General features: G+C 56.1%; 1 protein-coding gene across 3 annotated transcripts; it reads right to left on the bottom strand.

Moving 5' to 3' along the window:
- Nucleotides 1-759: 759 nt before the first annotated feature.
- On the bottom strand, nucleotides 760-27,295 carry Mau2 (MAU2 sister chromatid cohesion factor). 3 transcript variants are annotated; one of them, XM_074053636.1, is made up of 19 exons: nucleotides 26,980-27,295; nucleotides 20,075-20,092; nucleotides 19,641-19,706; nucleotides 18,232-18,327; nucleotides 16,905-16,999; nucleotides 14,619-14,646; nucleotides 14,265-14,420; nucleotides 13,248-13,394; nucleotides 13,080-13,170; nucleotides 11,809-11,912; nucleotides 11,413-11,490; nucleotides 11,036-11,101; nucleotides 9,456-9,542; nucleotides 8,677-8,726; nucleotides 8,407-8,484; nucleotides 8,142-8,253; nucleotides 4,707-4,797; nucleotides 4,204-4,331; nucleotides 760-4,105 (listed from the first exon to the last, which is right to left on the bottom strand). In XM_074053636.1, the coding sequence occupies exons 1-19, from the start codon at nucleotides 27,253-27,255 to the stop codon at nucleotides 3,797-3,799; spliced, it is 2,076 nt and encodes a 691-aa protein (XP_073909737.1). In that variant the 5' UTR covers nucleotides 27,256-27,295; the 3' UTR covers nucleotides 760-3,796. The 3 variants fall into 3 exon arrangements, with proteins under 3 accessions (XP_073909737.1, XP_020039303.1, XP_020039304.1); XM_020183714.2 differs by having other exon boundaries at nucleotides 3,886-4,112; nucleotides 26,980-27,294; XM_020183715.2 differs by having other exon boundaries at nucleotides 3,886-4,112; nucleotides 9,459-9,542; nucleotides 26,980-27,294.
- Between the last annotated feature and the right edge of the window lie 259 nt (nucleotides 27,296-27,554).

The raw sequence follows: 27,554 nt of genomic DNA, 5'->3' as shown, positions 1-27,554 counted from the left end.
ACTTTAAAGACTTTTTGGTGCTGGGGCTGGAACCCTGACCCTCATGCATGCCGAGCGCACGCTGTACCCGTGAGCCACACCTTGTGTGCAACTTTGGCCAGCCAGGACACGTGGACTCCCACCTCCCAGCCGGAAGCATGGCGGCTGTGCACAGGCCGCAGGTGGCTGGCACACAGTGCACTGTCTGCTCTGCGCTCTGGAGTAACATCGGGGATCACAGGCGCCAGGGCCAGGCCCCCGCCTACCTGTCTGGCAGAAATGACACCCACGCTGAACAGGGGCAACCAGTCACCTGGACTGGGACAGCTCTCGGGAAAGATGGGGTGCATCAAACACCTGCACACTCAGTGACCAGTGGCTTGGCCCCAGGGTCACAGCCGAAAGGGTTCTTGGGACAGCCCCTGGGACGAGTGCCAGCAATGTCCCCTTGCCGCCCCACGTGTCCGTGAGGCATGACAAGGAAAGCATGGTGGATACACCCTCTGGCACATGGGCAGGAACAAGCAAGGCTGTCGATGCTGTCCTGGAGAGGGTTGACCTAGTCTCATCTGTGCACGCTAAGAACGCACTAAAGGGAGCGCTGACTGACGGAATGGTGCAGGTGGGAGAGCGCCTGCCTAGCAAGCATGCGGCCCCGAGTTCAAACCCCAGAGCCGCCAAAAAATATGCTGGAAGCACAGAGCGTGGCTCAGTGGTAGAAAGTGTGTGTGACTTGGGCAAACCTCCCACCCCGAATAAAACCAAAACCTGACAACCAAACAAAATCCAGAAAACATGTTCAAAAATACCAAGAGTGGGCGTGCCAGCAGTGGCACTCCTGACAACCACAAGGGTGGAACCAGCTAGGTGTCCATCAAAGGATGAACCATGGAGCACAAAGAAAAGGTGGTGCAACCACAGTGGAGTATCAGTCAGCCCTGAAAAGGAATGAAGCACTGACACATGCTACAAGGTGGATGGACCTCAAAAACACAAACACACAATGCTAAGTGACAGAAGCCAGACGCAAAAATGCCACGCGGTGTACAATCCATTGATTGACAGGGTAAGTCCAGGTCAGGCCACTCCAGACACCAAGCAGATCAGGGGCTGGGGGAGGGGTGACAACCACTGAGTGTACGGGTTCTCTTGGGGAATGAGGAGGTCCTAGGTGGAGACGAGGCGATGTTTGTGTGACGCCATGGGCGCACAGCAGCACCCGCTTATCTGCAGCGCCTTGTTCCAAGGCCGGAGATGCCCTCTATACACCGTGCTTCCTTCCGTGCACATGCTCTCTCCACAAGCTTTAATTTAGCACGCGGGATGCCCTGGTCCACGGTCAGCAGCAAAAAACCCCCAAACAGAACAGAAACCCAACTGACTGCACTGTGTTTGGGGCTGCGGCTGCCCACGGGTATGGGCAGCAGGTAAGGAGTCCCGACTGTACTGCACCGGTCCACACGGAAACCGTTAATGGCAGGCATGGGGGCGACCCCTGTGGTCCCAGCTACTAGTGAGGCTGAGGTGGGAGGATTGCTTGAGCCCGGGAGTTCAAGGTCAGCCTGAGTAACACAGTGAAACGTGTCTCAAAACAACAAACCCAAACATCTGGTTAATTTTACGTGAATTTCAACTCAACAGACGACAACCCCATGAAGGCAGGTGCTGGTGGTTCACGCCTGTGATCCTAGCTACTCAGGAGGCAGAGATCAGGAGGACTGTGGTTCGAAGACAGCCCTGTCAAATAGTTCTAAACCCATCCCAAAAGACCCCATGAAGGAAACCAAGTCCCCAGAGGCACGTGGCAGTTGGTGTAGCAGGCCATACTTCCTCCCCACCTCCGCCCCCCCCAGGCCAACTGAACCAGAGGAACATGCTGGGGTTTGAACTCAGGCCCTGGCCCTTGCTAGATAGGCACTCTGCCACTTGAGCCACACCTCCAGTCCTGGAGCAGACTACGAGTGGCTCCCACCAGGAAATCGGGGACAGGATGGGGGATCTGCATCCTCACACCTGTGAGCTGAAGCTGCCACACAGAAGAGGCCCCACCTGTCAGGCAGGGAGGGCGCGGGTGGGACACAGAGCGACAAAGGCACGGCAAGTGATGGCTCCCGTCACAGACTTTACTTGGAACACGTAGGAAGAGCTGCCCGGCAACAGGAAGCCACACGTGGCGGTTAGTGCTGTTAAACGTTCCGTATGGGCAGTCGTTCTGCCCGATCAAAAGCACCAGCTGGTCTTCGGGGCTGCTGCCACGGTGAGCTACCACAAACCCGTGACAAGACGTCACAGCCAGCACGCACACTGCAGCTGCCGGGCAGGCCGCGGAGTCCCTGCTCTACTGCTCCCCCAGCACTGCCTGCAGCTTTGGTGTTTCCCAGCCACTCAGTTTTGGGACACTGTGTGCACTGTCCCCGTGGGGGCTGGCTGCCTGCCTCCCATCCCCATGATGCAATGCGGAACTGTGAGGCGTGGGCCGCACTCAAGGAACTCAGCTCGAGCTTCGGGTGACAGGAGTGCTGCGGAGGGAAGGCTCAACACCACGCACACACACACACACACACACACACGCACACGCACACACACACACGCACACACACACACACACACACACACACAATGTGGAGTAGCAGCCACCGAGTACGGAACTTTTAATTGTGCCTTTCTGACCTTAACTCTGTACTTCTGCAGCAGGACAGACGTCAGGCCAAGGTCCTCACTTCAACTGCTCTAACACAAAATGCCCTAGAAGCGAAAGGCTGAAATAAATAGGCGGGGCGAGCACGATGCACGTGATTGCGGGGTGCTGCAAGGCCGTGCAGCAGGATGCAGGGACGGGGCCCCGTCGGGACGAGCAGGCCAGGGCCTACGTGCCCTGTCTGGTGCCCTGGGCAATCTGTCTCCAGCCATGGGCGTGGCGCAGCAAGGAAGAGGCTACTGCTGACCTGCTTCTGAGTGTGCCTGGCACGTTGTAGTCAGATCCCACACTCCGAGAAGCTGCTCACAGTGCAAGAGTGACGAGACCCAAGCCCACTGCCCACCCTGCTGCTGCGGCCACTCATCTGTGGCAGGGACAGACTTCAAGATGCAGGGCGCGGCTGACTCCCACTATGCTGCTCCAGTCCAGCAGCAGCATGCAGCACCTCCCTGACTATCCAAGAGCAGGAAGTCAGTGCCCGCTTGGGCCTGGCAGCACCTCCCTGGGGTCCTGCTCGTGAAGGTCTGGACTTCCTTCTGAGGTCCCCCCCAGTGTCCTCAGTAGAGGGGTGCAGTCCACGGGAAGAAGGTCTGGCTCAGGTCCGAGGGCCGTCTGCTTTGCCCCAAAGCTGGGTGAAGAGGCCTCAGCTTTGGGAAGGAGCCCCTTGCCTGCTTCCTGTCCTATGCAGCAATGCAGCGGGAAACATGGCCTCAGTGCTGGCTGCAGCTGACAATCTCCACCACACGTGCACAGCCACAGCCACGCTCATGGCACAGCACAGCACAGAACACAGATGGTGGCTCCAGTCAAGGTGCAGTGGTTTGGAAGCAGAGTCCCCGAGAACCTGAGCTGAGGCCCCGAGGTCACAGGGGCAGGCACTGGAGAGGAAGGCAGGTGGTGAGAGATGTTGGGCCTTGGGTCACGTCCTGTGAGGGTCATGGCTCCTTCTCAGTTTGGTTCAGAAAATGGGGTCTCGCTCTGGCTCTGGACACTGGTGGCCTTGAGCACGGCCAACACTGGCCCTGGGCATCGAGGCTGGGGCAATGCGATCAGATGGCGCTGCCCCAAGGTACCAGCCAGCTGGCACAGGCCAGAGGCAGCTAAGGCCTGTACCCACTCCTAGTGGGTGAAGACACCGACGTGGGAGCAGGAGGCCACCAAGTCCACTTCAGAGGATGGCACTGGAGCTGGCGCCCACATCCCACCTGCGGCTTCCACACCAGGGGTCCCAGAACCAGGTGGGCCCCGCCCCGCCCACTCCCCAAGACTGAGAGAAGCTGGGGCCATCCACAGGGCCTGCCTCCAGGAGAGCTCAGGTGGTGTCCAGGGAAGGTGGGGACGCACGGCCCCCTCCAAGTCCTCACAGGAGGCTGGCCAGGCTGGTGTTGGGTCCGTTCTGAGCCTGGAACTGCACAGGAGGCGGGCCATCTGTCCACTGTGGGGAGAAGTCACACAGGAGGTGCTGTGGCCATCTCCCACTCCAGGCCCTGGCAGAGAAGGGAGTACCCCGCCCCGACCCCACGCACCGTGATGAGGTTGTGCTCGGGGAGGCTGCAGGCCTCGATGTGGTCCTGGAGCAGCTGCTGTGAGAAGTTCTGGTGCATCTGCGCGGCCTCATGGGCGTCCATGGCATTCCCGCAGGCCTTGTTTAGGTCTGAGGGTGGGGCGGATGACATGTCACCACGTGAGCCTACCTGGGCGACCAAGCCCAAGCACAGGGTCCATGAGGGGCAGCAACTCGCTGGAGGACACTGATGCCATCTAAGGCCCAGCGACTCATCCCACAAGGCCCTGCAGACAGGAGGAACCCCACCCCGGCCTCCTCCTCAGTCCCCGGACTCAGTTTCCCACTCTGTATCTGGGGGTGGCAGCCACAAACACTGCCCTGCACCAGGGACACCAACGCTTGCCAAGTCCCAGTGAGCCTTGCCATGCTACATCTAGATGCATGGAGGCCCCACCTGATATTGGGAGGCTGGGCCGGGAGAGGCCTTCCTGGCGGGGAGGGGTGGGGTGACCACACACTGACCTCTCAGCAGGGCGGACGACCACAGCTGCACCGACATGTCCGGGATCTTGCTGGCCAGCTGCATGGCAGGCACCACCATGTTGTTACTCTCCTGTCAACAAGAGCAGCCAGGGGGCACTGAGCCAGACGGCAGAGGACAGCCTGGGCTGTGCCTGCCAAACACAGCCTAGTCTGTGCTCTTTTTGATGCTGCCTGGCAAACTCCTACCCCAACTTCAGGGCCCACTTAAAACAGCCGTCTTTCAAGTACTCCTCGTCCACCTTGGGCAAGAGATTGCCTTAGTCCCAATCTGTGTGCACCTGCTTACCTAGGCATGGTCAATGGCCAGCCATCCCGTGCGCCTTTCAAGAGGCGCAGAGGGCCGCCAGCTCTGAACCTACAACAGGGACTGGGTTGGGGTGTGGACTCCTCTGCTAGCTGTCCCTAAGCTGTGAGGGACTGAGGCCCGGTGCCTCAGGATGGGGCTGGAGGAGTCCTGTGTGTGCTGTGAGGGGCCATCATCAATGTCCCTGTCCCCACCGTGACCGTGAGGGGACACTGCCCAGGCTGTGGACCTGGGTGCTGGGCTCAGGGAGGGGCTGAGAGAACGCCTGTGCAATAGCTCCCAGCAGCCCAGGGGATACTTGTCACGGAGCTGAGGCACAGAACCTGTACCCAACTGCCAGGGCTAGGCAGGGGCTCGCCTTGCACACAGGAGGCCCTGGGTTGCATCCCAGCCCTGTAAACACAACAGAACACCCAACTGGCCCTACCCAGCCTCTCAGGAGCACGTGTGCAGAACACTCCCCTAGACACGAAAGCTGCCCCCACACTGCCCAAAGTTATATCCTGAGTGTGAGCTCCACACCAATCGGGAAGCTTCTTCCACTATTTATTTACTTACTTATTTTTGTAGTTCCAGGGATGGAATACATGGTTTTGTTCATGGCAGTCGAACATTCACCACTGACTCACACCCCAGCGTGAGTCTGGAAGCTTCTAAAAACTTAGCCAAATCCTCTGAAACTTAGTTCAAACCTCTGAACACAAGCAGGTGGGAAAGGCTGCTCCTGGCCCTCTGGAGACCCTTGGGGACTGCTGATGGCCCAAGGGAGGCTAGGCTGGCCCCTGCTCCTGACACCAACCTGGAGTAGCCCCACAGACTGTGTGATCCTCAGTGTCCACGTGAGGCTACCAGCAATGCCTGGATGCCCATGTACTGGGAAAGAGGTCTACACCCCAGCTGTCATGGTACCTGCTGTGCCATCCTTACCCTGCACCCCCACCACCCCAGACCCTAGGGCTGATGGCTCTGTGGGCACCTGCAGCCCTGATCTCATAGGGCTAGCTCACTGTACCCAGCTGTGTCTCTGAGTCACTCTAGGCCAGGACCTGGCCTGAGGGTTCTGGGAACTTCCTGCCCCTATCCCTCGTCCCCTGTGGGCCCAGGCAAGCAGAGCACTGGGGTGAGGCTGAGAGACTGCCCATGTGGCCTGAGACACTGGCCACATTGCAGGGAGGAGCTGCTCTGTGCCCTGGCCTGGCTCAAGGCAGCTTCTAGGGGCTTCTAGCCAGGAGGGGTCTAGCTTCCGATCCTGGGCCTGCTGTTGGGGCTGTGTAACCCAAGGCTCCACCTGGTACTAGGACAGTCGCAGCCCACCCTCTGCAGGCCTCAGTGCTGGGGCCCTCCACACACCACGGCCAGTCCACTGTATTACGGTGCTCCCACTATGCTCAGAGGCTAGCAGGTGAAGGGGAAGAACATTCTAGAAGGAGTGGAAATCTACTCAGAAGGACAAAGCAAGAGACTGGGTGCAGTGGCTCATGCCTGCAATCCAGCTGGATCATGGTTCAAGGCCAGCCCAGGCAAAAAGTTAGCAAGATCCCATCTCACCAAATGACTGTGGTGGTGCACACCTGTTACCCCTGTTATGCGGTAGGCTGCCGGCAGGCCTCGCTGTCCAGGCCAGCAAGGGTGAAAGCGTGAGACCCTATCTAAAAAATAACTAGGGCTGGGGACACGGCTCAAGCAGAGTGGCTGCCTGGTAAGTGCGAGGTCAAGAGTTCAAACCCCAATACCACCAGAAAAGACAAACTCAAAAGTGTTTCCTTCGAGGGCTGATGCCCCCGGTGGTTGAGGCCATGGCTCCCAGGGCCCAGGCTACAGGGCCCATGCCTCGCCCAAAGCTTGCCACATGGCTTCAAGGGCAGGAGGAGCCAGGCTCATTAAGAACACCCAATGAGGGGCCCTGGGGTGCAATCAGCGAACACACAGACCAAGACTAGTCATAGTACCTGCTGCAGACAGCCCACACCGTCATGGAGGAAATGCTTCAGATGATGTCACAAGACAAACCAACTGGGGCAGGGCGGGCAGTGCAAAGGGTGCAGGTGGAGGGCACCCGACTCTCAAAATGTTTATCATGACATGTCAGATTTCTTTTCTTGTCTCTCTCTCCCTTTTTTTTTTTTTTTTGAGAGAAAGGGTCTTGCTATATAGCCTAATCTGGCCTGGAACTCCCAATCCACCTGCTTGGGCTTCCCAAGTGTTGGGATGATAGGTGTGGTCACCACACCTGGCTACACACCATACTTTGCAATTATCTTTTCTGTTTTTTGGTGGGACTGGTGTTTGAACTCAGGGCTTCACATTCACAAAGCAGGTGCTCTGCCTCTTGAAGCTCACCTCTGGTTCTGCAAGTATCTTTAAAGAGTTAAAAGGTCCAGGTGCTGGTGGCTCACGCTTGTAATCCCAGATACTTGGGAAGCTGAGATCAGGAGAATTGAGGTTTGAGATCAGCCTAGACAACAGTTCACAAGACCCCATTTCCAAAATGACAAGAACCAAATGGACTAGAGGAGGAGCTCAAGCAGTAGAGCACCTGCTTTGCAAGCCTGAAGCCCTGAGTGCAAACCTCAGTCCCACCAAAAAAAAAGTCAGAAGTCACATGAGGTCACTTGGCTGACAGTAGGTGATGCAGATGTGGGAGAATCATTGAGACTACTGATCCCACCAAAGACTGCTGGCTTGGGGTGGGAACAGCCCCAGAGGTCCACTTGTGCCCTAAGGGACAGCATGTGCTAGGACATGGGGTTCCCAGGAGAGTAGTGAGAGGAGATGCTGCTGCCCTCAGTACTGAAGCCCCATGTGTCCCAGGTATCCACGGGTGGACGGACAGAGGACAGCTTCAGTCCATGAGCTCTAGGCCCTGGCTGACCAAAGCCTAGGCTGGCTCAGCCTTCCCACCCCAGATAGGCACACCCTTCACATCTCTACAAGCGCTACCTGCTGCCCACTGCCCTTGCTGGGTTTGCAGAGTGGTGTTAGGGGCAATGCACCATGCTGGGGTTGTCCTGGCTCATAGCACAGGAAGCTCCCCAGGCAATAGGGTGGCACTCCCCAGGCAGCTATTCCTGCTGTTCCAGCCCCGTCCCTGGCCCAGGTTACACGCTCACCCTGTGGTTCCCCAGCACGTAGAAGATGTGGCCCAGGAGCACGAGGGAGCAGGCCGTCAGCCGGTTCAGGTCTTCCGCGTTAGACATCTTCAGAGTCTCCCGCAGGAACCTCCTGAACAAGGAGACACGCATGCTGATGCCCTGCGGGGACTATGCTTAGCAGAGGAGAGGCAGTGGCCAGTTGGAGGGAGGCGGCTAGAGACTAGGCTCAGCCTGAGATGGAGACCGCAAGAGGACATGACCACCTCCTTACCCCCACACTCACTTGGCCTCATTGTAGCGTCCCTGGAAGAAGGAGAAGAGCCCACGCACATAGAAAGCCGCTGCTCGCAGGCAGTGTGAGCTGGGGAAACACAGACACGGCATCATGGGAGTAGCAGCAATTTAAAAAAAGAGTACCCAAGGGGAAGGGGCAGGGGCTGTCTGCAGGGACAAGGAGGCACCAGCAATCACGGACACACTGGGGCCTGGGGACATAGCACCACCCCAAAGGGCAGGTTTCCCAAGGCCGGCGGGCTGGGTCAGGGCTGCTCACCTGACAGGGAAGCTGTGGTCCGGGTTTATCCTCTCCAGCAAACTGTACAACTAGGAGCAGAAGGTGCGAGTCAGCATCACCCTCACCCTCGTCTCCACGCTGGAGCAAGGTAGGCCTGCGGTGCAACTGGGGCGACCAGGGCCGCCTATACCGCATGCGAGGGTGCGGTGCATGGCTGGAACCCCCACCCTCAGCTCGCCCTGAGAGCCTGCTGAGGGTGGGGACACTTGCAAGGACTGACTGCGGATGAGGGCAGAAGTGCGCTGAGGCTGAGCCCAGTGCCATCCCCTTGTCACACAAACACTGGTGGGGGGGACAGAAACAGGTGAGCTAGCTCCTGGGCGACAAGGCTTGGGGGTGGAGAGAGAGTGGGATACCATGGAGGGGACCCAAGGGCTGAGGGGGACAGCACGGTGAACCTAACGTCTGTATGGATGGTCCTGGGCACCAAGCCGTGCGTTACCACCCCTTCCCCAGACTGGGCGTCAGGACAACGTAGGGAAGGACAGGCACAGCCTGGGCTGCAGATAGTGGGCTTCCATAATGGGTCTCGCTGAGGGTTTGGTAGTGCTGGCTCACCCTCTGTGGGGTGAGGCACTACACAGCTGCGGCAGTGCTCCTACCCTAGCCGCGGACCCAGGTCCCGCATGCCTCCCCAAGGGCAGCCACCCTGTCAAAAGGTCAGCATCCTGGGGCTGCTGAAGTCTGTGGGCCCCAGGACGACCCAGCCCAAGTAGAGAAGTGAGAGAAGGCTACCGAACACGAAGCATGTCACCTACTACCTCTTGGTGTCTATTTCCTTCTCGTATATACACACTGGCAAGGTTGGTGACGATGAAGGCCCACAGCTCCTGGTGGTTGGTGAGCTGGAAGGAGACACAGGGATGTTAGGGAGTCGGGCTGGGCATAGATGCATCACACGAGGGCCCACCTTTGTCTCAAGCCACTCAAGAGCTTCCCAGTGGTCACTGCAGGAACCTGGAATTCTTCATCTCGGGCACACCCCCTCACCTCCTAATCCTAGGTAAGGGCAACTCAGCTACTGGTTCTTTTCGCTCTAAACCGCCTGTTACACAGCAAGTGGAAAAAGCAGAGAGCCGCTGCCCACCCTGCTCAGAACGGTAGCTCCCTCCTTCCACACCGCAGGGGTGACCTGGGCACGTGTGTGGTGATGCTGAGGAACACACTGGGCCCAGGGGTCTGCTCTCCCTCCACTGGGGGCACTGCCCACCCAGAGGCCATAAGGCATGCGGATGAGCAGTGACAGGTGGCCACTAGCTTTTCTTCGAGGGGCCTCGCACATGCTAGGAAAGTAGCCAGCACTGAGCAGTATCCCAGCCCACCTCAGCTCTTCTTGGGGAACAAGATGGGCAGGAGAGGGACGGAGCACATGGCCCGAGCCTGGCTCAGGGTGGCCTATGAACCAAATTGTGTCCTGAGATGGAGCAATGCCGGAGGGGTAGGAGGGATAAAGGAGAATGATGGAGGGGGATGAATTTAACTAGGGTATATCACAAAGACTTCTGTAAATGTCACAATGTGCCCCCATTACGATAATATAACTGAAAAGTTTTCACACAAATAAGAGCAATGTCAGGGGCACTGTGGTGGGACCATGGGTGGGTGCTCGGCTCGGCTGCACCACTTCCTATGTTCCCCATGGGTTCTGGGAGCCAGTGCTGAGCTGCTGTGGGAAGTGAGGAGGGAGGATGGGTGGCGGGAGACTATGGGGCCACGAACGAGGGAGGGGCAGAGGAATGAGCACCAGGCCAGTGTGGGCATGCCAGGGATCCTGTGTGTCTCCAGGCCAGTGGTGGGGGAAGCAGTTGCCAGGGGCACAAGCAGCACCACAGAGGGAGGAGCCTCGCCCAAGTCAGAGCTCCGCCTAACGACCAGCCTGAGTGGCCAACGGAAGTCCTGCTTCCCCACCTCTTCACTGCCGGTCTCTTTCCTCACAAGGACATTGAGGCTAAGGTGGGGACACCCTGTCGGTCCTGATGCAGGGCAGGTAGAGCTGGGACATGACCCAGAAGAGCCTGGTCTGAGGTCAGGAACTAGGGTGTTGATGCCCCAGACGGAGCCTCTTCCTCTGCCCCAGCACAGACCAGCTACTCACCACGCGGTGGCGCTAGGGATCCCCGGAGCCCAGGGTGACTCCAGCTGGGATGTGAGCAAACTGAGGTGGGAACTTGGCTAGAAAGGCCATGGCACCTGTTTCCCTGTGCCCCCGACATGCTGTGTCTCTCCCTCACATCTCAGTTTTCTCAGGCTGGTCAGGGGTCTCCTCCCCCCACAGCCACCCTAATGTGGATGAGCACTGTCACTACGGCACCCGCCTGTGCCAGGAGGGGCTCCTCACCCGCAGTGCTGTGGTAAACTGGGCTTCCGCGTTGTCCATGCAGTTGACAGAGACGCAGTACAGGCCCTAGGAGAAGACATGTCAGCCACAGGGCCGACCCCAAGGGACAGAGGCTAGGATGACAGTGACGTGCAGTGCCTGGGGCGGGGGGACAGGGGACAGTGCTGTACCTAGACAAGCACAAGCGAGCAAGTGGCTCCACTGAGCCAGCTACAACACTACATAAGATGACACGGTGGGTTATCCCCACCTCCCCAGACCTGAGACAACTGGGGACACTCCGGGCCCTGGCTGGGGTGGGGTCACAGGACTCCAGGCTGGGACGTTCTGGGCCTCGCCTGGGGTGGGTTGGTTTCTCTCTGCTTGGGTGCACTCACCAGCAGCGTGTGCAGCTGAGCTGCGTGGTTGGAGAAGAGCCGGGGGGACTGCTGGCACAGCTGGCAGACCTGGGAGATCTGTGGGGAGAGGAGCCCAGGCCATGGAACCTGGTTTCTGAGCAGTGCTGGAGAGTAACCCCAAGCTGGCAGACATGCCCAAGTCCCATCTACCCACCACCAGGGCAAAGTGCAGCCCTACTCTCCCATGGACAGCGACCCTCCACCCTTTCCATCTGGGTCTCAGTCGAGAGGCGTCTTGTGCCCTGCTCACGCCATCTTAGGAACTGCTGGTGCTGTATCGGATTCTCCGTCAGCTGCAACTGTGGCAGTGTGCACTGCCAAGGGGTGGGGTGACAGGACGGGACACCCTGCGGGTAAGCACGGGTGCAGCCTCACCTCCTGCAGTGCGGTGGCCTTGTGGCCCGTGACGAGACGGCACATGATGATGTGCTCCAGCAGGATCACTTGGAACGAGGACAGGATGGGGCTGCAGTCGAGCACTGGGGCGAGAGCACAGATGAGCGCAGGGTGGGCTGCCCAGCTAGAACCCTGCTAGAACTCTGCTTCCTGCCCCGTGCTCCGGCAGCCCCATGTTGCCTCCCCATTAGGCGAAGAGAGGGGCTTAAGTGTGGGTGCACCGAGGGTCTCGGCAGGGACGCTCAGTGATCATGTGTTTAGCGTGAACAGGCTCTGGGCTGCGTGTCCACACCAAAAGGAAAAAGCAGAAGCTTTTGGCTGGGCTGGGGAAGGTGCTGTACACCTATAGTTCCAGCCAGCTAGGAAGTTGGAGTTGAAGGATTCCCTGAGCCCAAGGGTTCAAAACCAGGCTGGGCAACGAATTGAGACTCTGACTTTAAAAAAAAAAAAAAAAAAAAAAAGCGGCTCATAATCCTAGTTACTTAGGAGGCTGAGGCTGAGATCGGGAAGAACATGGCTCAAGGCCACTCCAGGCAAACAGTTCTCCAAATCCTTTTTCTTTTTTTTGCCCTGGTACTGGAATTTGAACTCAGGGCCTCACGCATGCTAGGCAGGCATTCTACCACTTGAGCCACTCTACCAACCCTTGGGTAAACAGTTCTTGAGACCCTGTCTCCTAAAATAACCTAAGCAAAATGGGCTGAAGAACAGCTCAAGTGGTAGAGCACCTGTTTTGCAAGTGCAACACCCCAAGTTCAAATCCCAGTCCCACCAAAAAAAAAAAAAAACCAACCCTGGAGAGGTCTGTGTTTGGTCGTCACCCCACTCTGCTAAGTGCTTGAGAACATGCTGGACACGGGAGGTTCTGGACGTGGTAAAGGTGCTCTGACAGCCTCAGCAGTGGGGGGGCCCTGGCAGCCCTGAGTGGAACCAGAGCGAAGGGCTCTCCCGGCAGAGCACTCAGGATGACCCAGGGAGCAGAAGGCAGACTTTAGGGGACACTCAGCCACAGATACTGGGGGCTTTGGATTCATGCTAGACAAAGGGTCCTGATCCCCCAGGCTGGAGTAAACAGTCCAGAAAGTGGAAAGAATCAACGACCTCTGAAGGTCCCGTCACAGGAGAGTGAGAGATAGGGTTCTGACCCTGGCCTCCCCGAGCATATCCACACTATGACAATCAGAAAAGCAGACACCATCTGTCTGCAGAGTGCCACCTCGCACAGGCGGGGAGATCAAGGCGCCACTCACTCTTGAGTTTTTCCAGCTGCATGAGGGCCTTGTCTGTGTACTTCTGAGCCTTCTCCAGGTAGCCGGCCTGCATGGAGTGCATCACGGTCACCTGGCATGAGATGGGCAGCAATCAGCAGGGCCCGGCCCTCAGGCGGCCCAGCCTGGCCCACAGCTGGTGGCACTCACCAGGTAGACGAGCACACACATGTGTTCCTTGGGCAGCCAGTGGAAGAGGTCCGCGGGGTTGCTGGGCAGGATCTCGTCATCGTGCAGCGTGGAGATGGTCTGGATGCACTGCTGCAACTGCTTCAGGCACGGCTTCACACTCTTCACCTGTAGGCACACGGTGAGTGAGTGCCTGCCACTCCACGCCTCCCCGCTTCCCCACCAGGCCTCTGGGCCTGAGAGAGGCCTGTGCGGATGCTGGCTAAGCTGCACCTGGCCTGCCTGCAGTCAGGGGCCTTCTGCGCCCAGGAGTTCTGCCGGCACCATGGCTCCCACCCACTGTCCTGTCTGCATCAAGCCCACAGAGCATTGTTGGCTCTCAGGACCCCCATGACACCTGGTGGCCATGGAATCGCCAAGTGAGGTAGTCTGCCATGTTTTTACATGCCAAGTGAGGTGCTCAGCCCAATGGGAAAGGTGGGGAACCAAGGAAGCCCTTCTGGAGACACCCACTTGGCACTTTCTAGAACCTCTTGCTGCCAGGCTCCACTGGCACCCAAGGAGATGCCCTGCCTTCAGTGCCCATGGGACCAGCTGGACAGGGCAGCCTCGATGCAGCGAGGGCTTGGGTAGTCACCCTGCCTGATATAAGGTGTTCAGACAAAGCTACCCCCAGGCACACAGGGGTTACAGAGTGGAGGATGGGACCCCCTATTTGAGCCTCATACAGATATCAGGGCTGGGTAAGTGGGTTGGGAGACTGCCTAAGTGCCAGCTGAGTGACAAACCTCCCCTAGAACCCCTGCATTTATTCTCATGGACTCCCTTTTCTGCCCTAATGCATACACTGGGTAGATGTGTGAGGCCACAAGTCACTACCCCTAACGCCAACACAGACTCCAGGACAAAACCTCTGCCTGTGTAAAAGTAGAGTGTGTAAGTGGACACAACAAACCACAGTGCAATGGGATGACACAGAGGACATCAAAGCCTATAGCCCATCATCCCCTGCCTCACACACCCCGAGGCACCACGCACCTGGCCAGCATCCAGATAGTGGGTGACCTGCAGTACCAGGAAGAAGACACGCAGCGACTCCTTCTGGATGGGGTTCCCCTGCCAGTTCTCCACGATCTGCCCACACAGCGTCAGCAGCGGGTGCACCTCTTGCAGCTTGCGCTCCATCAATAGCAGCTGTGGGAGAGTACGGGCTGTGTGCTGTACTGTGTCCTGCAGGAGCCCCTGCCCGGCGCAGAGCCACCACCCTGGGCAAAGCCAGCTGCACGAGGCCCCATCCTCCACACACAACCCAAGTCAGAGTCTGATGTTCACCTCTACAGCCTGTGGGCAAACTGCGCTGGCCTCACCCTGCAATGCGCTGCCTCCACTTACCATCCCTTTGCTGAGCAGGAACAGCGCCCTGGAAAACAGAGACCGAAGTCAGTTCTGAGAGGGCCACAGGGATAAGCATGGCCACCCCAATGCTCGCGGCCCTAATGTGCCATCTGGGAGACAGGCACGTAGATGACAGTGAACTGTCCAGGGCAAGGTTTGTCTTATTAACAGAACTGCCGCATTTATTCTACCATTTTTTTTTTTTTAGCATTTTAATTGCTTTTTTTTTTTAAACTCAGAGCCTACACTTTGAGCCACTCCACCTGCCCCTTTTTGTGACGGGCTTTGTTTTGAGAAAGGGTCTCATGAACTATTTGCCTGGATTGGCTTCCAACTCCGATCCTCCTGATCAGCTAGGATTACAGGCATGAGCCACCAGCACCTGGATTTTCTTTCAGCTTTTGAGACAGGATCTCACTCTGCAGCCTAAGTTGGCCTCTGCCTCCCAAGTGCTAGGATGACAGTCATGGCCACTTTGGCGGCCTCTTTACTTTTGTGTATGGCCTAGGCACCCTCAAGGGTCAAAAGTCTACAAGGGGCTGGGCACTGGTGGCTCACACCTGTAATCCTAGCTACTCAGGAGGCAAAGATCAGGAGGATCATGGCGCAAAGCCAGCCCAGGCACACAGTTCGTGAGACCTTATTTAGAAAAAAACCCATCATGAAAAAGGGCTGGTGGAGTGGATGAAAGTATGGGCCCTGAGTTCAAGCCCCAGTACCGCCAAGAAAAGTTTAAAAGGCCATGTTCCAGGTAGGACAACAGGTGGCACTCTTACTATCATCAAAGTGCCACCAGACAGCAGGTGGGGGCCTGGCATCAGGAGACATCCAGGGTGGGCACAGGGCTCATCCTTGTCTGTGAACCTGGCCATGTGCCCGTCAGCATCCTCAAGATCAAGAGGACAGACAGGAAGGCCCACACATCAGCTGCGTCACACCCCCACCTGCACGCCAGCCTTGGGGCCTTCCCTCCCTATCCTCCTGAGCTTTCTACACAAATGTGCAGGAAGAATGGTAAGAGCACAGACAGGGTGTTCAGCACACAGTGACTGAACCAGAGCGAGCTGGAGCAGACCTGTGCCCCACTCCAACAAGCACCACGGTGCACAGAGGACCCTGACTTTAGGAACAGCTACTAGGGCTGAGGTGTGGCTCAGTGATGGGTGCTTGCCCAGCACTGCAGAACCCCACCAGCTGTGACTGTGCTATGCCCACTGGCCCTGGGGACAGAACCTGGGCCTCATGTGTGGTAGGCAAGCTCTGTGCTGCTGAGTCATACCCCAAAGCCCCTTTTTTCAACACTGAAGCTTTGCTTTACCGGTCATCTGAGTTCCCTGTACTAGGACAACACACAAGCAAGTTGCAGTCACTCTCCCCATTTTCCAGGTGGAAACTGAGGACAGAAGGTCAGGGTCACACAGCATGCAAGGGACAGGGTAGGGACACACACTATGCAGCTTGGTCCCCTGCCTGTCCTCCAGGACACTGTGCTGTTCCTTGTTAACTCAGAGCTTGGGTACTCTACAGTCACCCCCTCACCTGATTGTGGACATCTACAAGGAAGACCTGTCACACAGAAGACACTTGGCCTAGGAGGTCTGTGCTGGGGTCCCTAGGCTATGAGCCTGGGGACCTGCAGGTACAGCTCACAGGACAGCTGGCCGAAGACCATGGGTGAACACGCACGGTGAGCACATTCTGGGAAGGTGGCCTCAAGGCATGCTGACAAAGCCCCTGTGCCCTTAGGGCTGGTGCGTCACCAGAACCCAGCAACAATCACAACACGCAGGGCACAGGGTGGGTCTGGAACATAGGGTCATTGGGCTAGACAACAGGACAGCTACCATCCCAGGGTAGGACAGCAAGTGACAGCTCTGCCTGCACCAGCACAGTTCTAGGATGAGGACAGCCTGCGAGGAGCTGTGTGGTGCCCTGGGGACCTCCAAAGTCTAGAGTCTGCCCTCAGGGGTGGCGTGGGGAATGCTGAGGCCCCGCTGATCAGCCAAGCAGCTTTACGTGGAATGCAATTCCACAGCCCTCACACTCATGCTGGCTACTTTGCTCCAGTGCCTCACAACACCCGACCCCACTGGGGCAGATCTGTGAGATGAAGGGCAGGGGCCAAGCAAATTCTACTGTAAGAGGCTCGGAAACACAAGTGCCAACACTGCGGACAAGCCCCCGCACCTAGCAGCTACCACACAGAACTTTTGAACTGCACATTTCCCGTCACTGAGAGGCGGGCATCTCCACACTAAGCTGCTGCTTCCTCCAGGTGCCTACCGTGTGTACTCCGATCCCACCACGCGGGCATACTCGGCCCCCACACCCAGGAGGTCACAGGCTGACACCAAGTCTTTCTCAAGCGTGTGCAATTGCTAAAAAGGAGAGAGAGATGACCGTGACTGCCCATCCTGCCAGCCCCATGGAACTGGCCTTACCGCTGTTAAAGGAGGTGCGGCCGGGCCTCCCACACCCCCAGGACCATGACAGTGTCAGCATGAGCACGATGGTGAAGCCACTATATCGGTGCTCACGCTGGGGGTTGGTGCTCCATGTGCTGATGCACACGTCACTTAGTGCTGTGGGCACAGACTCCCAGAGCTGCAAGAGCACCGGATGGGTGTGAGTGCATCCAGGGCTGCCATGAAGAGGGCAGCCCAGGTATACTCTGGGCTGCTGGAGGACCAGCTCCCTGAGGTCGAGTGTCTATGGGAGTTCAGGTTCCACCAGCCTTAGCCAGCAGAAAGGGGCCTGTGCCTGGCTGAACCCTGGAGGACTGTCTTCCGGGCCTCACCCGGGCTCCTGCGCACACACAAATGCCACCTACCAGCTCTGCGACCTGGGCCAGGAGACCCAGTACCTGTTTCATGTCCTTACCTGCTGGGGCGAAGAGGTTGGGCCCACAGGGAAGGGAATCACTTCCAATCAAGCCCCACTCAGCCAGACCTCCTGGGATAAGGGGCTCCCCCAGGGGGCACTTCTGGCCCAGAGCACACACGCTGTGCACTCACGGCATGATGGGTCTACAGCATGGGGGTGGGATGTAAGAGGTGGTCTGGAAAACCAGCTGGGTCAAGGACAGGACAGCTGGCCCAGGAAGGGCTACCTGAGAGCCCCAGTGAGGGAGGTAGGGGCAGAGCCCAGGAGAGAAGAGGTCCACACAGGGGCTGCCAGCCCCTCCTTGCAGCTAGGAAGGCCCTAGCTCAGGCCAGCCCCAGCGTCCTGGGGTCCAGAGAACGGGGCACCACCTACAACCAGGGAGCTGAAAGGGGAGTAGCATTTGCTGCCCAACAGGCAGCCTCTGGGGATCTTGGCGCAGCTCTTAAAGAACGCAGCGGACCTCTAGCAGAAATGCTCCCCAACTGTTATGAGCAGCCGCGGAAGGGAGAGGCCGGGAGGGAGGGACTCTAGGTAGCTCATGAACAGAGGTCCTCTTCTGCCAGGGGAGCTACTCACTTACTCCCACCCACCACCCCTGGGCACACAGAGCCTGGGTGCTACTAACAGCAAAGCTTGAGCCGGTTATAGAAACATCCTGGGTCCCCACCACTGGCTGTGAACAGCCTGACGCGAACTCTGTGTCCCAAGGCCTTGGCCCAGTACTCACAGCAAGCTGGAAGAGCAGGCGGCAGTGCCAGTACGGCGTTTGCTGTGAGATCTGGATGGCTTTCCGCAGTAGTGGCTTTGCTGCATCCACGGAATTCTGCAAGGAAACAGGCACATTACAGGAGGAAGAAACGAGCCAGCGTTGAGCTGGGCCTGGTTCTGCACCCCCAGGGAGATCTGGAGCTGCCAACTTACTTATTAAAAGAAAAAATTAGACAGAAGCCAGGCGTGGTGGCTCATGCTTATAATCCTAACTACTCAGGAGGCAGAGATCAGGAGGATCATAGTTCGAAGCCAGCCTGTGCAAATAGTTAAGACCCTATCTTGAAAAAAAAACCCATCACAAAAAAGGGCTGGTGGAGTGGCTCAAGTGATGACTGCCTAGCAAGAGTAAGACCCTGAGCTCAAACCCCAGCACCACCAAAAAAACAAAAAGAAAGAAAAAGAAAAAAAATGAAGGTATTTATTGGACATGCTGGCGGGCACTTTTTTGCACTGCTCTTAAACTAACATCTCGTTCACCTCACTGAAAGCAGCTTCAGTGGAAAATCCTGCAGTCAGAGGAGCTTCCACGTTCCTGGGCCCCCTTCCCAGTCTCTCTTCAAAAGAGTGGGAAGCGGGTTTTCACTGCAGCCAAAACCAGGAAGCAGACAAAGAAGGCAAACTGTGTGCATATTTTTTCTTTTTGCAGCCCAGGCTGGCCTGGGATTTGAGATCGTCCTGTCTCGGCCTCTGTAGGGTTGGGCTCACAGGTGTGCACACCCCCTCCAGAGAGCTCTACAGACCTGTTGGGCAGGACGGGGCTGTTTCTCAGCCCTCTCCAGTGCCGTCCTGTTAGCAAGTGACTACTCATGCCAGCTGGTGTGTACAGCACAGTACAATCAGCTCTCTGCGCCCTTGGGCTCTGCACCCACGGACTTGAGCAAACACATACCCAAACTATCCAGGAGCCAGAGGGTGGGGGGTCAACTGTACCATGCATGCTAGCACATGTGAAGCCCTGGGTTCCACCCCTGCCGCTGCAAAAACATTAATTGAAAAAAAAACAAAAAACTGTGCCCTTACTGAACACATACAGAACTCTTTCCTGTCCTGACTCCTTAAGCAGTACAGGACAACTCTTTATATGTCCCCAGAACAGCAACGTTAAGTAATTTAAATAAATAAATAAAGCCCATGGGAGAATGTGTGCAGGTTCTATGCAAAGACTATGGTATTTTACAGTGGGGCCTGTGGCATCCAGGCTTTTGGTATCTGTGGGCTCCTGGAACCACAGGATCACTGAAGGACAATTGGAACATGAAATACTAAAAGCCAGGGGGGACTCCAGCTCCTGAGATCCCCAATCTTCTTTGGGCCTTAGTGACAGGGAGAGAGGCCCTGTGCTCAGAACCCCACATCTGCTCTTACCTCTTGACAGTACAACTCGGACAACAGACTTGCTGCTTCAAATTTGACATCTTCAAACTGCGGGATCTGGTGGCACCCAGTTAAGGAAGGACAGACACAGCAGAAAGGGCAGCAGGTAGGGCCACAGCTGGGTTCCCACTCCGCAGATGTGTTCTTCCAGTGACTCCAGCTGGTGCAGGCTGCACAGGCAGATGCCAGGGCACCAAGGGAGCCAGGAGGAGGAGCACACGGAAGGCTCCAGGGGTCATGGCATGGGGGCAGGGGAGATGCAAGTTGACAGTACATTCTTTTTATTCACACAGTCTACGGTTGGAGTGTGGCTCAGGGAAAAGCACTTGCCTAGCATACACGAGGCCCTGGGTTCCATCTCCACCACCAGAAAAAAGTAAAAATAAACCAAAGAAAGGGGAACGGTACCAACAAGAAAAGGATACTTGCTGTGATATCAACCACTGGAAGAGAAAGAAAAAAGGATTAGTTCTGGGCAAATGCTGGGCACCTGCTCACTGGCTCACGCTGGGGTTCCACGTGTTGCCCCGTTACCCAAGGCAACCAGGGGTCCAGTTAAATGGGCAGGGAACCCGAGATCCAGCAAAGGGAACAGAAGCTACAGAGCGCTCGGTGGGTACTGGGGGAAGAAGCCCAGAGATGATCTGGGCTCACAGAGAGGACAGACATTTAGCAGAGCCATACACAGGGACTCAGTTACAGCTGGAAGGTGAGGCTTGGGGGTGTGGGTCCTTCGTGAGGATGTGACATTTAAAAGCTGGTTAGACCAAGAGGAAGAAGAGGAACAGGAACATAATGGGTGAGGTGAACTTGTTAAAGGTACACCTGTGAAATTACTACAATGAAATCCTCAAAAAGAAAAAGAAAGGAGACGGTGGTCAGAAGCCTGGTGCTGGTGGTCACACCTATAACTAGCTATTCGGGAGGCTGAGATCGGGAGGATCAAAGTTCAAGGCCAGCCCAGGCAAATTGTTTGAGAAACCCCATCTCTAAAATAACCAGAGCAAAATGGACTGGAGGTGTGGCTCAAGTGGTGAAGCACCTGCTTTGCAAGAGTGAAGCCCTGAGTTCAAGCACCAGTACAGCCAAAAAAAAAAAAAAAAAAGTGGCTTGAAATAAGCAAGATCAGCCTTGCACAAGGGAGGAAGGAGCTCCAGGAGGGCCCAGTGTGGCCAGCAGCCCAAGAACTCGGGCCATTCTGCCCAACACGGCAGCCAGCTCCCGGGCCACACACCCACCCTTAACCCCTGTATGTGAAGTGTCCTCCCAGCTGCTCAGCCCCAGCTGGTGGCACTGTTTTGGGAAGTTCTAGGAACATCAGGAGGTGGGCACAGCTGGAAGTGGGTCACCAGGGCATGTCCTGGGTGTTCTAGCTTGCCCTGCCCCTGCTCTGTGGGTCACAAGGTGAGCAGCCTCCCGCACATGCTCCCACCACCCTGATGTGCTGCCTCACTTCGGCCCCAGAAACACGGGGCCAGGCAAGCGTGTACTGAGATCTGAGACCATGGGCAGTGTCAGTCCTTCCTGCTTCAGGTTGTTTCTTTCTGTCAGTCCTCTGCCACAGCAGTTAGAAGAGTAACTCACACAGCCAGCATGTTCAATCACCCAGAGAGCTGAGCACATGTCCAGCCTCTCCCTACCAACTCATTCATCCTGTAAATGTGTACAGAGACCTGGAGGGGGCTGGGAACTGGAGCAGAACCAATCACCGCCCCTCACCCATCCTGCTCTGCAGGAGGACTGCTTGAGATGGAGGCCATGTGGGGCTGGAGTAGGAGGGGAGGGGAGGGGAGGTGCCCCAGGCAGAGAGAGCTGGTGAGAATGGCTGAGGGGGCTGAACCACTCATGAGGCAGTACTGGCCATGGTTACAGCCCCAACTGTGGAATCTGATTCAGAGAGAGGTGAAAAACGAAAGTTCCTGACCAGATTAGTTTTAAGATGCTCCGGATGCAGGAAAAAGCACAAGGAGAAGGAGCTGGAGACGCCAGTGGGCTGAGGGTGTAGAGGATGAGCGAAGGCTGGAGATGTCACAGAAAGAGGGGTGGGTGTAGGTCACACCTGTGTTCTGGGCCAAACTGGGCTGCTGTAGCCAGACAGGTCTCAAAAACCCAAACCAAACATGTGGAGAAAGTCTGAAAGCTGGGAGCAGATGCCTGCAAGACACAGGTGGGCCAGGAGGAGGAGCTGTGGGACAGCAAGAGGGACTAGACCCGCCGCTGAGGCTGCTGCAGAGGCAGTAGGGCATCCACCTCCTCTGCCCCACCAAGGCCCCCTTGGAGCAAGGACAGGAGCTCCAGAGGGGCAGGGTGTCGCTGGCAAAGACTGTGGCCCAGAGGTGACGCTCCTCAGTTGGAGGCCATGTGTGGGGGCAGCTCTTGTGATATCAGAAGCTGGTTACAGAAGAAGTGTGTGTGGGAGGGCATTTTCCACAGAAGCTATTCCAGCCCAAGGTCAAACCAGCCAGAGAAGCGCCATACAGTCCCCAAACAGGAGGGAGGAGACTGGGACAAGAGTTGGGTAGAGCTGTGCAAAGACTCTTACGATTTGATCAACACAGGACCGGAGAGGACGCCATACTAGAGAAGTAAACTCGGGGGCCTGGGTGACTCGTGGTGAGCTTTGTCAGGCCTGTCCACACACAGGACTCGGTTCCTGTGTCAATGCACCCCAGCAGACTTAAGCAAGGTGATGAAATGGAGGTCTCACCTGTGTCCTAGCCCTCCTCCTGAAAAGACACGCTGTCAGCTGTCAATCCTGCAGCCCGGAAAGCCTGCATGGGCTTCTAGAAGCCTCCGCCTGTGCCGCTGAGCTCAGGTCCGCATGGGCTGTCAGTGTCTCCTCATGTATGGCTTCTTGTCCCTTCTCCTTCTGGGACACAGTGGGGCTGACCTCACTTCCTCTCGCCCCCACTGATGCCTTTTCTTTACGAGCCAAACTGTCTGCTAACACCAGCTCCCTTGTATTCTGACTGGGCCAGGAGAGAGCATGCCACTTTTCCTAGGGAAGGCAGGGCTGGGAGCTGGGAAGGAACCTGTCCGAAGGTTCGTCCGGAAGGCCCTGTGTGTCGGTGTCCCCGGCTGTTGTGAGTACCAGAGGGCTGGTCCAAGGTGTGGACCAACTATGATAGCAAGGCTCCAAGTCTTGAGAACTAGGTCTCAGTGCTTTTATCAGGTTTTGTTTTTGCAACGCCGGGCACAGAACCCAGGGCTGTGCACACACCAGTAAGCACTCTACCAATGAACTGCTGCTCCCCACAGTTCAGACCCAAGAGCCCTTGAATATGTGTTTCCCAGGCCCAACGACCTGCCACCATTCTCTCATGTGTGCAGTTGAACCTCCGCAAGTTACTTACTAGAGACACACTGTGAGAAAAGCGTCGTTAGGTGGTTCTGAGTGTGCTCACAGAACTAAGAGGGCCACACTGACCACCGCCACCCACACAGCTCACCACTGACCAAAACGCCATTATGCATACTGCGCATACAGATGGAGGACACTAGCCAACATCCCATAATGTGCCCCCAACGCCTGCAACAGGCTGCCATACCAGAGGTGTTTGGGAAACAAGAGAGTGGCTCCAGCTATTAGATAGCCAACAGTTTCTCCACCATCACCAGGAAGTAAGCCTTCCTTACATGCAAATGGCCACAGAACTGAGGTCCATGCGTGCCAGACACAGCCCTAATTCCTAGTCAGATTGGACATCAGCAGTCTTTGAAAGTCACTGCTGCTTGATTGGGGCATCAGCAGTACCCTGGACCACGACACATCCCCGAAGCTGCAGGATGGGCCTGGTGTCAAGCATGATGGTCACTTTCTGAGGGCACAACCTCTCTTTTGCATCTTGAGAAGTTTCTAGTATAAACTCAGCTATAGTATGGAATGTCCCCAAAAGCACAGGTGTGGAAAAGTGGTCCCCCACCCATACCAATGGCAGGAGCCGGAAGGACCTTTTAGGAGGTAGGACCCAGTGGAAGTAACACCACTGAGAACACACCCCTGGGGATAGTGGGCCCTTGCCCATTCCTGTCTCTTTACTTTCCAGATACCAAGAAGTAAGCAGCCTCTTCTGCTGTGTGTTCCTAAGACGATCCGCTATGCCACCACAGGCCCAAAGGGAACAGACCAAGTGATCACAGACTGAAACCTCTAAAACCATGAGCCAAAATAAACCTTTCTTGTGTGTGTGTGTGTGTGTGTGTGTGTGTGTGTGTGTGTGTGTGTGTTTGTGATGTGGCCCAAGTGACAGAAAGCCTGCCTAGCAAGCAGGAGGAGGCCCTGAGTTCAAACTCTAGTACTATAAAAAAAAAAAATACAGGTGCAAAAATCTTTCTTCCTTGTAACTCAACTATCTGTTATTTTATTGCAGTGGCACAAAACTGACTAACACACTCACCTATCAGAAACACAGATGCTACTCTGGAGGCATAGATCAGCAGGATCTCAGTTCTAAGCCAGCCCTGGCAAATAGTTCAAGACCCTGCCTCAACAAACCCTTCATAAAAAAAACAGGGCCTGGTAGAGTGGCTCAAGGTGAAGGCCCTGAGTCAAGCCCCAGTACTGCAAAAAAAAAAAAAGGTTCTGTTAAACTGAGCAGATACTTCACAAGGATAAGGATTTAAATGACGGGTCTATGAGTCTAGACATCCAGTGGCTAAAAGACACCAATTTCTGCATACTACGTCCCCTAGACAGGGCCAGTGGGCAAAATCCAACAGCACTCTGCCTGCTAGAAGAGGCTGAATGTCTCCAGGGCCTGAGAAAGGGAGGATGAAGATCTGCCGGGACTCCAGGGGCCAAGGGAGGGAGGAGAGGGAGGAGCTGAGCAGCTAGACCCAGCAGTGGCAGCCTCCAGTCCCACTCCTAGTGAAGCCTGGCATTTTCCTGAATCTCAGTCTTAGCCACACACCAGAGAGACCCTGAAACAAATCACTGGTCCCAACAGCTCAGGTCCTCTTGCCACTGACCTGACACCCCAAGGGGGTCTGGGGCTCATCATTCAGGCCTCAAACATCACTCCTACATAAAGAATCTGTTGTATTTGCCCAAACAGCTGCATACAACTCATCCCTGATCTCACATCACTGCCTACACACTCAGCGTCTGTCCCCTCACCAACACCTAAGCTTCTATGGGTAGGGACAGTCCAGCCTGCATCAGGACCTGGCACAAGCTGACAATATCTGCTGGAATGAATGGGAGGAAGGAAAGAAACCCTCACTAGAACAATAACAATACATCTTCGTGGCATGGAACCTGTTCATCATTACATCTGCTTTGTTTTTTTTCTTTTTTTGCCAGGATGGGGTTTGAACTCAAGGCTTCACGTTTGCAAGCAGGTGCTCTACTGCTTGAACCACACTTTCAGTTTTAGTTTATTTTGCTCTGGTTATTTTGGAGATAAAGGTCTCTCAAACTATTTGTCAGGGCTGACCTCAGACTGAGATCCTCCCCATCTCTGCCTCCCAAGTAGCTAGGATTACAGATGTGGGCCACCAGTGAGTGCCCAGCTGAGCCTGGGATTTTTTCGTTGTTTTTTGAGACATGGTTTTACCATGTAGCTGAGGCTGACCTTGAAGTGGTCATCCTTCAGCTTCAATATCTTGAGTGCTAGGATTGCAGGTGTGTGCACCACACATGGCTCTGGACCAGTTTTTTTTAATACTCACTGTGGCCTTGGGCAAATCACTTCACTTCTCTGGGCCCTGTCACCTCCCTACTTTATCAAGGAAATTGATCCACGCAGAACTGGAGTTTTCACTTTCCACAGTATGCCAAAGAAAGAGGGATCACCCTCCAAAGGCAATTAGTTACTAGCAGAGGAACAGCTCAGATTTACCTCAGATTAACAAATTAAAAACTCCACCAAAGCCCTGAGTTGAAACCCCAGTCTCACCAAAACCAAACAAATTGCAACAAGTTTCTCCTTAGCCTGGCACGGTGATACTCGCCTATAATACCAGCTATTCAGGAGGCAGAGGCAAAAGAATGTGAGCTTGAGACCAGCACAGAGAAATTTAGCAAGACCTTGCCTTCAAAAAAAAGGGAACAGCTGGGCACCAATGGTTCATGCCCATAATCCTAGCTCCTTGGAAAGCTGAGATCAGGACGATCGCAGTTCCAGTCCAGCCTGGGAGAATAATTTGTGAGGCCCATCTCCAAAATAATTAAAACAAAATGGACTGGAGGTGTGGCTCAAGCCACAGAGTGCCTGTTTTGCAAGTGCAAAGCCCTGAGTTCAAACCCTAGTCCCACTAAAAAAAAAAAAAAGGAATAAAAATAATAGGGGTGGTGGGTACTCAGAGGTGGTTCAGGCCCTGGGTTCAATCTCCAGTGTCAAAAATTTAAGTATGTCCTTTAATCAGAACAGAGAAGGCAGGCGGGGGTCTGGCAGGGGCACAGAGTTCCACAAGAAACAATTCCAAGGCCAGAGAGTTTACTCCAGGGCAGAGTGACAGCTACTTGGTCACATTCTTTGAAGCATCAAGAGGCCAAAGGTGACTGCTGGGTACCTGTGGCTCATGCCTGTAATCCCAGCTACTCAGGAGGCAGAGATCAGAAGGATCCTGGTTCAAAGCCAGCCCGGGGAAAATAGCTTGAGAAACCCTATCTCGGAAAAAAAAAAAAAAAAAAAACCCATCACAAAAAAACCCCCAAAAACCAGATGCCACACATGACATTGGGAGGGGCAGGCCTGCTCCTAAGAGGATGGCCTGGTAGATGATGGGAGGAGAAGTCACAGCTAACGGACAGATGGCAGGACTGGGAGACGTCCCTACCCCAGTAACTCCGGGGGTCCCCGTTTCACCTCCTTACAAGACCTCACATGGCCAACCCCAGGCTCTGGGTCTCATGCATGTCCCACAGGCCACCAGGCACTGCTGGTGGGGACACAGGACCTTGCAAGACACCGTCAACACCACACTTCCGGGTCTTTCCTGACACTTGGGCTTCCCAGGGGACACCCCACTGTCACTTCCGCCCTCTCCTCTCCCTTGTCACTTCAGGTGGCAACGCTCAGACCAAGCCTCGGGGCGGGGGACGAACCCTTGCATCACCCAGAGGTCGGGCTCAGGTGTCCCCCACTTGCCACCAAAAAGTGACAACCCGGCGACTGGGGGACCTTGTTACCCTACCGGAAGCAGCTTTCTGGGGACCCTGGGAAGGAGCACGAGTTTTCGGAGCCCCTTTCCGTCATCAGAAACGAGACGCCAAATGGGGGCGACCCTCCCCCTCCCCCTCCCCTCCCCCTCCCCCGAGGCCGGCGGCTGCGGGTCCCGCCCCCCCCCACCCCCGTCCCCTCCTCCCGCGCCCTCCTCCCGCGCTCACCGCCTTCTCCAGGTGGCTGCGCGCCTGCTCGCTGTTCTTGGTGTGGTGATAGAGCACTGAGCCCAGCTGCAGGTGCGTGCGGGCCTCTATGCGCTGTGGCGGCTTGAAGGGAAACACGGCCTGCAGGCAGTGCACACACAGGCGGATCTTGGGAGGACTGGAAGTGCGGAAGTGCTCGGCGAAACCCAGAAGTGCCAAATACCACGACTCGGCCGCCTCAGCCTGCGCCGCCTGGGCCGCAGCCGCTTGGGCCGCTGCCGCCGCCTGAGCCGCCATTTTGGCCTCCACAACAACAAGCCGCCTCCACAGGGAGGCGGAAGCAGGAGCGAGGGGGCGGGGCTGAACGCTTCTCGTGAGTCTCGCGAGAGCTGCCGCGCACGGCATCCTGGACTATGTAGTTTGTGATTAAAGCGGTCGCCGCTCAGGTCAAGAGGGAGGAAAGGGTGATGCCACCGAGCCATCAGGACTCATCCTTAGACGTTACCCCCAGGCTGATGTTCGCATTCCTATCGAAGACCCTTAGGGTCCACGCATTGGTTGGGCGTGGCTGGCAGACGTAGACTACAACTCCCATA

Source organism: Castor canadensis, chromosome 14, assembly GCF_047511655.1.
Source record: "Castor canadensis chromosome 14, mCasCan1.hap1v2, whole genome shotgun sequence".
In the NCBI taxonomy this organism is placed as follows: Eukaryota; Metazoa; Chordata; class Mammalia; order Rodentia; family Castoridae; genus Castor; species Castor canadensis.
The sequence above is the reverse complement of the archived record's forward strand: the minus strand, read 5'-3'. Positions and strand labels throughout refer to the sequence as shown.